Source organism: Canis lupus, chromosome 2 (genome assembly GCF_003254725.2).
Source record: "Canis lupus dingo isolate Sandy chromosome 2, ASM325472v2, whole genome shotgun sequence".
Taxonomy (NCBI): domain Eukaryota; kingdom Metazoa; phylum Chordata; class Mammalia; order Carnivora; family Canidae; genus Canis; species Canis lupus.
Window position 1 is genome coordinate 50,969,132 of NC_064244.1, and position 12,250 is coordinate 50,981,381.

At 42.5% G+C, this 12,250-nt stretch overlaps 1 protein-coding gene across 8 annotated transcripts in view; it reads left to right on the top strand.

The window, feature by feature from the left end:
- The window catches only part of MAST4 (microtubule associated serine/threonine kinase family member 4), a 544,916-nt gene that overhangs the window by 244,793 nt on the left and 287,873 nt on the right, over positions 1 to 12,250 (top strand). For 3 of the 8 annotated variants that reach the window (XM_049103363.1, XM_049103372.1, XM_049103368.1), the window contains exon 4: positions 11,500 to 11,574. The exons of the other annotated variants lie outside the window; for them this stretch is intronic. In XM_049103363.1, coding sequence (XP_048959320.1) covers positions 11,500 to 11,574 — 75 coding nt within the window. The remainder of the gene's footprint in view (positions 1 to 11,499; positions 11,575 to 12,250) is intronic. 8 annotated transcript variants of the gene reach the window in all.

The window sequence follows — 12,250 nt, forward strand, 5'->3', positions numbered from 1 at the left end:
CCCCTTTATTCTTCCAGGAATGTTAGGATAAGTATTCCTTCAAGATTAAGTGTTAAGGAGTTAAAGGCAAAAGTCTTACAGTGTTTTTTTTTAAATATCTGTTTCAGCTGCACAAGATTAGCACATTTTTCTTGGCAAAGAACACCTTTTCCTTTCCTTTTATTTCTTTTTTTTTTTTTTTTTTTTGGTCCATGGCCTTTCTTGTTTTTTTTTCCCCAAACACTTCCTCTGAGGCTCCTGTCTTTCTATCATCTGCCTTCATTCTCTTCCCCATGCATCAGCACTTCCCTCCCACCACTTCCCATCGTCTGACTTTAAAACAAAACAAAACAAAACAAAAAAAAAAACACCCCAAACTTGTTCATCGATTGTTTAGCATGTTTCCTTCCTATTTTGCATTCCCGTGGGTGTCTGGGACAATCAGAGTGGAAGTGCCCTGACAGCATGGGAAAGTCACTGTGTCACTGGGGATGGACGTCACTTTAAGAGTGCAGGCAGGACACATGATGGATGGGGTAACCGAAGCAGTGCCCGGGCCTGGTGCTCAGGAAGCCAGTTAGGAAGCCATCAGCTTCTAGTCTTGAGTCACTGCTCAGTTATTTTCAAAGAGGTTAGTTGGCTCAGGATTGGCTTCACTGTTAGATAACGGAAGGTATGTTTCCTATACCGTGGCCATGTGTGATTTCTTTATTTGAGGACAGAGGATGCAAGATATCAGTGGTCTCCCCAAAGCCTGGAAGTCCTGGGTCTGAGCTCTATTGCTGTGTTTATTCATAAAGGTAAAAAAACACTCAAAATCCTCCCAAAATCAATGACATCCAGTTTATAACTAGAAGTGAGCTGGGTGGATGTCAGAGGCACTATGAACCAGCGGTACGTAGTGCCATCGCTGTTACCTCCAATGGCCAGCATTTATTAATCACTTGAGGCCAAGCATGTACTGCACACGTCAGATCTCTTCTTTCATCTCACACCCTGTGGAGACAGCCATTGTCCCCATTCTACAGATGCAAACATGTGGATGTTTCGAACCATTTTCACTGTGATGGAGTGCCTTTCATGTATGCTGTGTGCACCTCACGGGCCAGAGCACGTGCGTGTAGCTACTAGTAAAGAAGCCAAGATGCAATTTTTTTTTTATATTCTCTGGATCAGAGTAGGTTTCGGTTACAGAGTAGAAAGATGGAATTACAGAACTGGAGGATAGTTCTATTTGTACTTGTTTAAAAGTTCATGCCTTCCAAGCATCCAGGGCCTTATTAATGAGAGGGAGTGACAAGATGACCTTTTCTTCATCTCCCCACTCAAGGATTTATAGTGAGTGCGCTTGGGGTAAAAGACACAGTTGTCATTGTGTTATGGGTTAACAGTGTTCTATCAGGTGTGCAGTGTTGTAATTATGATCGGGGTGGGTACGTACACCCTTAATCCGTTTCACATATGAATCTTGGAGATAAGCAGCTGCCAGAGAGGTCGGTTAAGCACCATCCTGCCTCAGTCGGCACAGCCGGGCTGCTTTCCCCTTCCTGGGCCTCTGGCCGTTCTCCCCATGCCTGCTAGAACAGATGAAACAAATCAAAACAGCTTTGAGGAGGCTGGTGCATCCCCCCCCTGCTTAATTTAAACCCCAATCAAGTCTAATTATCAGAGCCATATTACTTGCTGGCAATAATTTGCTTTGGGTACAACTCAGAGCTACGTTGAAAATTTTATTTTGCCTTCAGAAAATTGGTTTACCTTTAAATTTTTTCCCCCAGATTTCCCTATGGAAAATTGGTTCTCTTAATTTAGGTATCTTGTAATTTTTCTCATTAAAAAATGTGTGGCATGTGATATCATTAGATTTTTTTCCCTAAATTGAAGTGACTTAAGTGGGTTGACATATGTGCTGCAGTATAATTGTGCTGTGTTTTTGGAGCTCAAGACAGTAATTACATCCATAAACTTACTGTCTATGGTAAAATATGTTAACTGATCATTGACATAAAATTCATTAATTTGAATCAATATATAATGCTCTGAGAAGCCCTAACAAAGGATCATTGACTGATGGGTAGGATACCATCGGAGACCCAAACATTTCTCTGTGAACAGCAGTCAGCAGTAAACATTTCTAAACAGCAAGTCAATACCATGATTCCCAAAGCACACCTAGCACGAAGCCTACAAGAAATTTAAACTATGACATGAGCCCAATAATTGAATTTACTTGTTTTTAAAAACAAAGGTTCTCTTCTATATTTTTGATCTGTACAATATCGAGCTGACTTTCCTAGAGGATCTTGGAATTTGACATGCTCAGATGCATCACGCCTGGTTACAGGTGTGGATGCTGAGGTCCAGCAGAGCTAAGTGACTGGGACCCCCTTCCATCACCCATCAGGAATGGGATGACCCTGGCCCTCGGGTCTGCATTTCCTGCTGGGCTGCAGAGTGCTTTCCCCCTTTCCTAAGATTGAATAACTTTATAAGGCAAACTGAAGCATTCTTGGGCTGGGAAGTGATTTCAAATTCAAGGTAAAGAATTTCCTTAGGAATCCAATCCCAGGATTTTCTTTTCACTTGAGACTGCAAATCTAAGGATATCACATGAATGCAAAACCTTGGCAAAAGCAAAACCCCTGTCATTAGATATGTGGTGCTTTACAGATAATACCTGGTTTACCCCTTCAGTATTTCTGGGAAGCAGGAGCCGGAGGAGAATCGTACCACATGGCTTCTCTGCTTAAATTGCTTGTCTCTGCTCCCTTCAAACACACGGGCACATCCGTCGTGCTTTCGTGCTCATGCTGGTACCATAGGCAGTTTGGCAATGGCATTTTTTTTTTTTATGGGCAGGGATTTATTTTTAATTCCAGTATAGTTAACATACAGTATTCTATTAGTTTCAGATGTTTAGTCTAGTGATTCAACAATTGGACACATTACTCAGCGCTCATCAGAATAAGTATGCTCTTCACCCCCTTCGCATGTGTCCCCCGCCCCTCCGGTAACTATCAGTTTGTTCTCTATAGTTAAGAGTCTGTTTTTTTGGTTTGTGTCCTTTTTCCTTCTTCATTTGTTTAGTATCTTAAGTCCCACCCTGCGAGTGAGATCATATGTTGCTTTTCTCTTAACTGACTTCACTTAGCCTTATGCTCTCTAGATTCATCCATGTTGTTGCAGACAAGATTTCATTCTTTTTATGACTGAGTAATATTCGTGTGTGTGTGTGTGTGTGTGTGTGTGTGTCTCGCATCTTTTCATGTATTTATCTGTCATTGGATATTTGGGCTACTTCCATGTTTTGGCTACTGTAAATACAGCTGCCATAAACATAGGGATATATATCTTTCCACATTAGTGTCTTTGTGTTCTTGGGGGTAAATACCCAGTAGCGAGGTTACTGGATCGTAGGTTAGTTCTATTTTTGACTTTTTTGAGGGGCCTCCATACTGTTTTCCATAGCAGCTGTCCCCATTTGCATTCCCACCGACAGTGTGCATGAGTATTACTCTTTCTCCACATCCTCGCCAACACTTGCTGTTTCTCGTGTTTCTGATTTTAGCCTTTCTGACAGGTGTGAGATGGTAATTCAGTGTGGTTTTGATTTGCATTACCTGGAGGATAAGTGATGTTGAGCATCTTCTCATGTGTCCGTTGGCCATCTGGGTGTCTTCTTTGGAGAAATGCTGTTCATGTCTTCTGCCCATTTTTTAAGGGGGTTATTTGTTTTTTGGGCATTGAGTTGCTAAACTCTTTTTTTTTTTAAAGATTTTATTTATTCATGAGAGACACACAGAGAGAGGCAGAGACACAGGCAGAGGGAGAAGCAGGCTCATGCAGGGAGCCCAATGCTGGACTCGATCCCAGGACCCCGGGGTCATGCCCTGACTACTGAGCTACCCAGGCATTCCGAGTTGTATAAGTTCTTTATATCCTGTGGATACCAACCTTTTGTCAGGTGTTATTTAGCAAGGGCAATTTTAAAGGTGGAACAGCACATGCTGTTTCAGAGTCTGGACTGGGCAGAGAAGAGAGAAGGGAAGCAGTCCCCATGCTTGCTGGTGTTAACTTTGGCTCAGTTGTCCTATGGTTACCTTCTAGCTTCTCTCTGACTCCCAAATCACTTTGTACCGAGCTCCCTTCCTCTCTTTCTCCTCTTCGTCTCCTCTCTCCCTTTCTCTCCCACTTCTCTTCTTTTACTTCCTCTCTCTCTTCTCCCTCCCTTCTTCTCTCCCTCCACTTCTCTCTTTCCTTCTCTCCCTCCCTCCTTCCCTCTTTGCTTCTGCTCTCTCCCACTACCCATCTCCCCTGCAGACTTGCATCAAAAGGCTCCATGCCCTTTGGTGTCAGGTTGGCTTAGGTCCAGTGGGCAGCGGCTTTGGAAGCAGGGAGGGGGAATAGAGAATGTGATAGAAGTCATTCTCTGGCTCCCTTCCTGTGGCATTAGGCCCAGGCTGACTGAATGCTCTTCTGAAAGTTAAGGGCACTTGTCAGGTGACCCTCTCTACCCAGCTCTGTCCTGCACGTTCTGAAAGCAGCTTCCTCCCTTTGCCTCTTCTGGCCTAGGTGTGAGGAAGGAGCCCTACTCTTTTTACTTCTTTGTAAATAATTCCACTATCAATTTTTGTCTCAAATCATCCAGTCTGAGTTATGCACTCTTTTTGCTGCAGGAACCCTGGCTGAAACATTGGGTGTGAATGAGCTGGTATAATTGTGCATCGTGTCTGTAAATTTGCTTCATTTATTGATTTGATAATTATCTATCCAGCATCCACCGAGTGCCAGGCAGAGGATAAACAAGACCAAACTCCTGGCCTTGTGGAGCTTAGAGGGGGAAAAAAAAAAAGATGAACATGTACATGTACAATATAATGTCACAGAATAGTAACTTTTATGAAGTAAAGGAGAAGAAGTGGAAAGGAGTTATGGGTGGTCTTTTAGGGGAAGGGACATTTTAACATTGCTGAATGTGGTGAGTCATGCATGCTTTGCAAAAGTACTCATAGGAGTGTTTTTTAGTGAAGGGAATCACAGGGAACCTGAGTTGGGAATGTGCTTGAAGAGCTCTGGAAACAGCACAGAGACTAGTGTGACCAGAGAGCAGTGGGGATTGGGATGGGATGAGGACCACAGGATCCAGATAAGTACCCAGGGCTGGGCTGCTTGAGGCATTGCAGGCCCTCAAAGGACTTGGGGTGAGTAGAAGGGAAATATACTGGAGGGTTTGGAGAGAAGGAATGTTACCTGTGTTTTACAGTGTGGCTCTGTCTGCCACTGGGAAAGTGGAGTCTACCGATGGCAAAAGAGCAGAAGGGATGTGAGGTATTGCTGGATCCTGGATGACTGGGATGCTAGTATGTGTTGAATTGTGTCTGCCCCAAAATGCACTGAAGCCCTAGCCTTTGTATCTCAGGATGGGACGTTGTTTGAAGAGAGAGTCTTTACAGAGGTCATTGAGTTAAAAGAAAGTTGTTAGGGTGGTCCCTAATCAGGTGGAACTGGTGTCCTTATAACAAGGGGAAATTTGGAGAAGGAGGCGACCTGTGGGAAGGAAAGAGCGTTAAGAGACATAGGGAGAGGAGGGCCATCTAGAGGCCAAGGAGAGAGGCTGGGACAGAGCCTTCCCTCACGGCCCTCAGGAGGAAACAACCTTGCTGATGCCTTGATCTTAGACTTCTGGCTTCCAGAACTGTGAGGAAGTAAGTGTCTGCTGTTGAAGCCATTCAGATGGTGGTATGTTCTCACAGCACCCCCGAGCCAATGATACTGGTAAATGGTTTGGATGAGATGCTGATGGTAAAAGCAAGCACGGTTGAATTTGAAATACGTCATGAAGTGAAATCCCCTAGAATTTTCTGATGGATTAAATATGGGGGAGGAGGGGGTTGGTGTCTGGACCACGGGAACTGAGATTAAGAATGTGACAGCAAGGCTGATGCCAGGTCGTTGCTTAGAGCAAGTTGGCTGAATGTAGGAGTTGAGGCAAGATGGCGGTGAGGCCACTGAGGAGAGAAGTGCGGGGGACAACACATCAAGAATCGTGTCATGGGCTTGTAAAATTTGCAATTCCTGCTTAACATCTCAGAGTAGGCAATTAGGGTTGAGGGGGAGATGTGGTGAGGGCAGAGTCATAAATGCCCAGTTGGGGTCACCACCCACCCTGCCCTCCAGATCTCCCTGCAGAGCCTGGGCTGCTCCCTGCTGCCCGTGTGGACACCACCGGTTGTACACAGAGGACTAGAGTCAGTACACAGGTATTTTTATATAATGTTCAATGTAGTTATCTTAATATATGTTAGAGGAAAAGTAACTGGGCGGCCTGGGTGGCTCAGTCGGTTAGGCGGCTGCCTTTGGCTCAGGTCATGATCCTGGGGTCCTGGGATCGAGTCCTGCATTGGGCTCACTGCTCGGCGGGGAGCCTAACTCTTCCTCTCCCTCTCCTCATTATCTCTCTCTCCAATAAATAATTAAAATCTTTAAAAGAACGAAAAAAGAGAGAAGGAGAGACATTTGTAACTGGAACAACAAAGCCAAGATTTCAAGATACTATTACTTAGGCTATCATTAAAAATTGAAGTATTTCATTTAAAAAAAATAATTAAGAGTAGTATACATAGTAGATGTCATAGTAGACAGAGTACATGGATCTGGAAATATGAGTAAGTGAATGATTGACATTTGGGTCGCAGCCTGAAGCTGCAGAGTCTAAAGATTCCTGCTTTATTATGGTCTAAGAACCGCTTCCTTAGTGTGGTTTTGAACCGTAGGTCAAATCCATCTGATGTGGCAGCCAGAGCCTGGCATTTGTTTAAAAAGAAACTATCCTAGATGAGCAAATAGTGTGCCTTGCCAGCAGTAAGAGTCACGTGTTGTTGAAGGAGGTGAAACGTATTTCTCTCTGAGTATCGCAGTGACACAAGTTAGCCATTGTTTTGGGGGTTTGCTTTCACAGGTGGGAATATCCCTTCCACTACCCCATTTTGGTGACTCTTAACTCCAGCCAGAAGTTTGAAAGAAAAAAAAATGATGTACTTTCATCTTGACCAAGTTATAAATTATGGAAGTTCTCATAAATTATAGTGGGATTAATTCCATGGGATTTAGAATCCTACAACGTCCTCCTCGAAAATGTGTTGTAGCTTCTAAATGGTACATTTCTTGCATGTTCATTTGGGTTTTTTGATTCGTATTTTGATATGCTTGGTAATTGTTAAATCTCCCCAGCTTGTGGATTCTTGGAGTCAATTTATTTTAAGGAACTTTCTTGACTTTGCATGGTCCTCGATTGCTTGATATACGTGCAGGGGCTCCTTTACTAGGGCCCGTTTGCAGGAGTGTTGTTGTATTTTAGTCAACTCTTTAGCAGGGGCTTTGGTTGGGGATGAAACACATTCATCACAGGCAAAAGGATGTCTCAGAGTTTGGTGAAAAATCTTATTACCTGAGAATGCATATGATTCTTTCCAGAATTAAAATTGTTTTGAATGGACTTTTAAAAGACATTGTCTGGGAGCCCTTGAAACAATTATGTTTATTTTGTTTGTTTGTTTTCGTGTATTAAAAGATCTAGGCTGGAGATGTCTGATAGTAGTTTTTTTTTTTTAACCATGGGATTAATGCTAAAATTGTGGATATACTTGGTTTAGAATTTTTCTCATGGCTCTAATTTTGAGGTAGAGTACCTTATCCATGACTTAAAGAACTAGTTATTTTATAATCCGACATCAGCCACTAAATTCACTGGACACCCATTATTTCATGCCTGATAAATCATTTTCCACTGAGTATTCTTTGAAGTGTCTTTGTATGATGCAAATTAGGTTAAAGTACTATGCTATCAGATATGTACTGTTTAGGGAACAATAATTTCTTTAAAAAGTATGATCTGCAGTGTTAAGGGATGTTTATGATTTCTAAAATGACTTACTTAACAGGAGTCTTGACGAAAGCATTTAGCACGGACCTGAAGTGTGTCTCATTAAGTTTCCAGATTATGCACATGTCAACACTTCCCTTGTCATTTTTTGTCTAATAGTTTATTTACACAACCGAGGGCTGCTACTTTTATTAGTGGTGGTTATGATGGCACAAAGATTTTGGTTAAGTGAACCTAAGCAATATAATGTTGCCATGAAACCGATGGTGAGGCTTCCACCCCTCCTTCTCTTGTCCCCACACCCCCCTGCAGTAAAGAGCCTCTATTTACGTATGTAAATAAGCTGCTCTGTAGAGAGCCCCCTGGGCCACCCAGGTCCAATCTGTTATTTTGCTGAAGTTGATGGAATTAGCCAGGAGGTAAATGCTACCCGGAGACTGATGTCTCAGTTTGGGATGACAGATACCAGAGTCTGAAGGCTGTCATTTTGGAGGAAAAATGGCTTCTTGGGACTAAAAGTTTGGGAAAAGAAAATGAAGTCATCTATTTTGTCTTTCACATTAGCCTGAATGTTAGAATTCAGTTTTTCTTGAACATGGGAAGTTGTAGGTACAATTTTTTATATATATAAGGTGTTGATTTCCGGGGTACCTGGGTGGCTCAGTGGTTGAGCGTCTGCCTTCGGGGTCAGATCCCGGGGTCCGGGGATCAAGTCCGCATTGGGCTTCTTGTGGGGAGCCTGCTTCTCCCTCTGCCTGTGTCTCTGCCTCTCTCTGTGTGTCTCTCATGAACCAAATAAATAAAATCTTTTTTTAAAAAATAAGATGTTGGTTTCCTGCATTGCCGTTAATAAGAGCCCTGTTTGCTTTTTAAAAAATGTCAAGTATTTAATAATTGACTTTATGTAACTGCTTGTGCTCAGAGGTGCATTGTCTGTACTTCTCCTGGTTGTGTCAGGGAATCTGGCCTATAACAAGACTGGAAAAAGGAAAGAAGGAGCTTTTACATGCCTTCATTGAGGTCTCCCTCAAGTGAAGAAGCAGATGTGTCTAGCTTCTAATGAATTAAATTCTTCTCAAAAGTTTTTATCCAGTCCCTAGCTATGTACATCTTTCCACAAAGCCTCAGTATCATCCAGCTGATTCCAGAATATGTGAGTAACTGACCATGACTGACTTGTTTTTTTTTCCAGTGGTAGAGTGCAATGCAACTGTTGAATTCTGTTGAAAATTAAGATTAGTTTAAGATAGGAGTCACAGGGAGGAAAAACTTGGTGTGAGCTGCTCACAATTCCTTTATTTTCACCCCGTATGCAATTCATTAAAATGACATCAATACTCCAGGGTGTTCTTTGGTTTCTATTAAGATGTATTACCAGAATCTGTATAAATGTATTGATTATTTCATACCCATATTTGTTCACTGCAAGCAGACTATTGTTACAGACTCATTGTACTTGATGATAAATGAGATAAAATGGAAGCCAGGTTTCAAAAAGCCACCTCCCCCCAGCCCTCCTCCCGGAAGGATATGCTTAGTCTCTTTAAACTGGCCTTCTGCTGGGGAGTTGAACATCAAGATTCTAGTTTTAATATCAACATCTGCCCCCTGCTGAGTTCATGGTGCAATTTGCTAATTAAAAAAAAAAAAAACCACACCACTTTCACCTTGCAGTCAGAAGAAGAGCAATAAACCACAGGTCTACGATTTAGTTAATTTGCACATTGACTGTAATTGTATATTTAACGCCAAGATTAATTTTTTTCCTCATAAGTGGAAGCCTGGCACTGTGCATTGGAACTCTTAAATCAGTTGTAATCATTTCATAGGAAGGTTAATAAGGGCAGATAGATCTCCAGATATATTAATGAGGCTATTTATTTATTTATATCTAATGACTTTTTTTTTTTTAGGGAAAAAAATTAAAACCACTTTCTGATAAGCCATTGCATTTAAAGGAGAATTTTCAAACCCAACTAAATACATAATCTCGTGATTTATAAAACATAGAGTAGGGGCACCTGCGTGGCTCAGTCCATTAAGCATCTGCCTTTGGCTCAGGTCATGATCCCGAGGGATTGAGCCCCAAGCCCATCTGTGGTAGGGCTCCCAGCTCAGGGGGGTGTCAGCTTCCCCCTCTCCCTTTCTGCCCCTTCTTCCCTTGCTCACGTTCTCTCTCTCTCAAACAATAAATAAAATCCTTTTTTTAAAAAGTCATAATGGCATTTCTCCTGCGAAACTATTGATTCTTTTGAGTGAGAAGTCATACTCAGTTTTTTTTTTATTTGTTTCTGTTTTGCCAAATATTCAGTGAATTAATGAGCATCACTTTTGCTGTTAAGCCTTTGGTCCATTTTTCTAGGTCATCTGAGATTTAAAACTGTTTCCTTGGATTCTTCCAGAAGAGAGTAGGGAAAGAATGCATGTTGGCAGGGCAGTTACTAAAGAAAAACATAATTCTGACTCGTAGTCTACTTAATGACATTTCCTTTTTGAAAGGTAAGCATTATATGTTGGACACCAAAGTAGTGATTGTTGGCATTTCAAGTGGATGTGATTGATCCACGTGTTAGAAGTAATAGAGCTGTTATCCCTGGAAGAAGAATTGTTAAGTATTGTACTATAGATGCTGCATTCTCACCTCAGTAGAAGGCCTTGTACTCTGCTGTGTCAACAGGGCTGAGCTAACTATCACACTCATGCGAGGGGCTCTGCTCCCTGTGTGGCCTCTCCCTTGGACCAGGGGCTTTAGGCACAGGGATGTTTAAGACCTTCTCTCCATTGCTTTCATCTTCCTATCACTGAAGTTGATGCTCACCATGGATCGATTGTTTGCTTCTCAAATTCTTGAAGGAATGGAGAAGTGAAACTCTGTACAGTTGACATGGACCTCTATTCTAAACTTGCCCTTTAAAATATAATTTCTTGGATTTTTTTATGTATATGTTTGGCATGGAATAAACGATGGGAAGTGTTGGGTCTTTCTATGGGATCCATCTCTATATACAAGAACATTCATAGGACGGGTCTAAGGAAAAAGCACCCTTCCTCATAGATTAAAGTACTAAAGCTCAGTCTCTGTTGGAGCCAATAAAATTTAATTGCATTCAGGGACAGAAATTTTGGTGGTTTCCGGGCACCAGGAGTTCTTCCAGGATGATGAAGGGAGGCTGGAGGTTTTTCCATGTTTCTGAGGAAGGCTGTGATTCCCATGTCATTCTGCTGATACTTACATGAGTGGCAAGTCCAAGAGTTCCCTTTAATGCCTCTTGTTATTCTGGGAAGATTGACTTCAGTGTTCAGGGAAATCGGGTTCCAGTCTTCCTTGGTGTCCTTCAAGTACAGCCAGAGAAAGTATCAGATAAGGGAAGAATGAAGATTTGTTGGGCAATGTCTGCATCCTGGGCTGCATTCTTAACTTTATTACTCAGGTGTATATTTAAGGCTGGTGTTTAACAAAAGGATTTGAACGTGGCATGTGCTTCCATGGGGGTATTATTGGATGTCGGCTAAAAGAAACAAGTACAGTGCCGTTAAACGCTGTCCCTCTCCCTTTTCTGACCATTTCCCATCATCCCATGCCCCACCTCCTCCCCTTCCCCTCGCTCGTTCATGCCCCATCTTCCATTCACTGTCAGGAAGGGCAGCCTCCGAAGAGCCACTTCAACTCAGCCCGACATCGGCAGAGACTAGTGGACCCAGCTGCTTCAAAAGTGAGTGTGTCCCGTCGCCCCAGGCGGCAGGTGTGCGTGGGGGTGTGGTTCCTCTGTGCAAAATGAGGTGGTGGGTTTTTACATGTGCTGGTGAATGTGAAGGCCTACGAGGAAGCAAAGTCTGCTGTATTAATTCAAGACCATGCATACCAGTGCAGTTGTGGGTTTGACAACCAGCCCTGAAAACCATCAGAACCCTGATAGGTAGTATTTGCTGGTTTCTGTGGGTACTCCTACCACAGCTGGCTTTCAAGTGCCGCTGTGACAAAGCTGACCTCACAGCTGGGAAGAGATGGACGCCACGTAGAGCACCGGTACATAGTTTTTCCTACCCTACAGATGAACTTGATATTAAATCCTAGTAAAATATAGCAAAAGAAATCAGAAGTCGAATCAGTTTTGATTATCTTTTACCTTTGTTTCCAATAGAATGTATTTCATTATAAGTTTAGATATTTCTAACTCTTAATAATGACTGTGTTTAAACAGCTGACTTGTACAGCTCCTGAAAACTCACAACTTGGTGAGGGGAGGCCTCCAGGGCCATAGTTAGTGTAGTGTACCGGTTGGGAATACTCAGTCCAATTCGGTCATGCTCAGCTCTTCCCTTGATCTTAGTCAGAAGGCCAAGAAGCGATGGGTCATGCTCAACCCTTATGCTCTGTTTGATGAATAG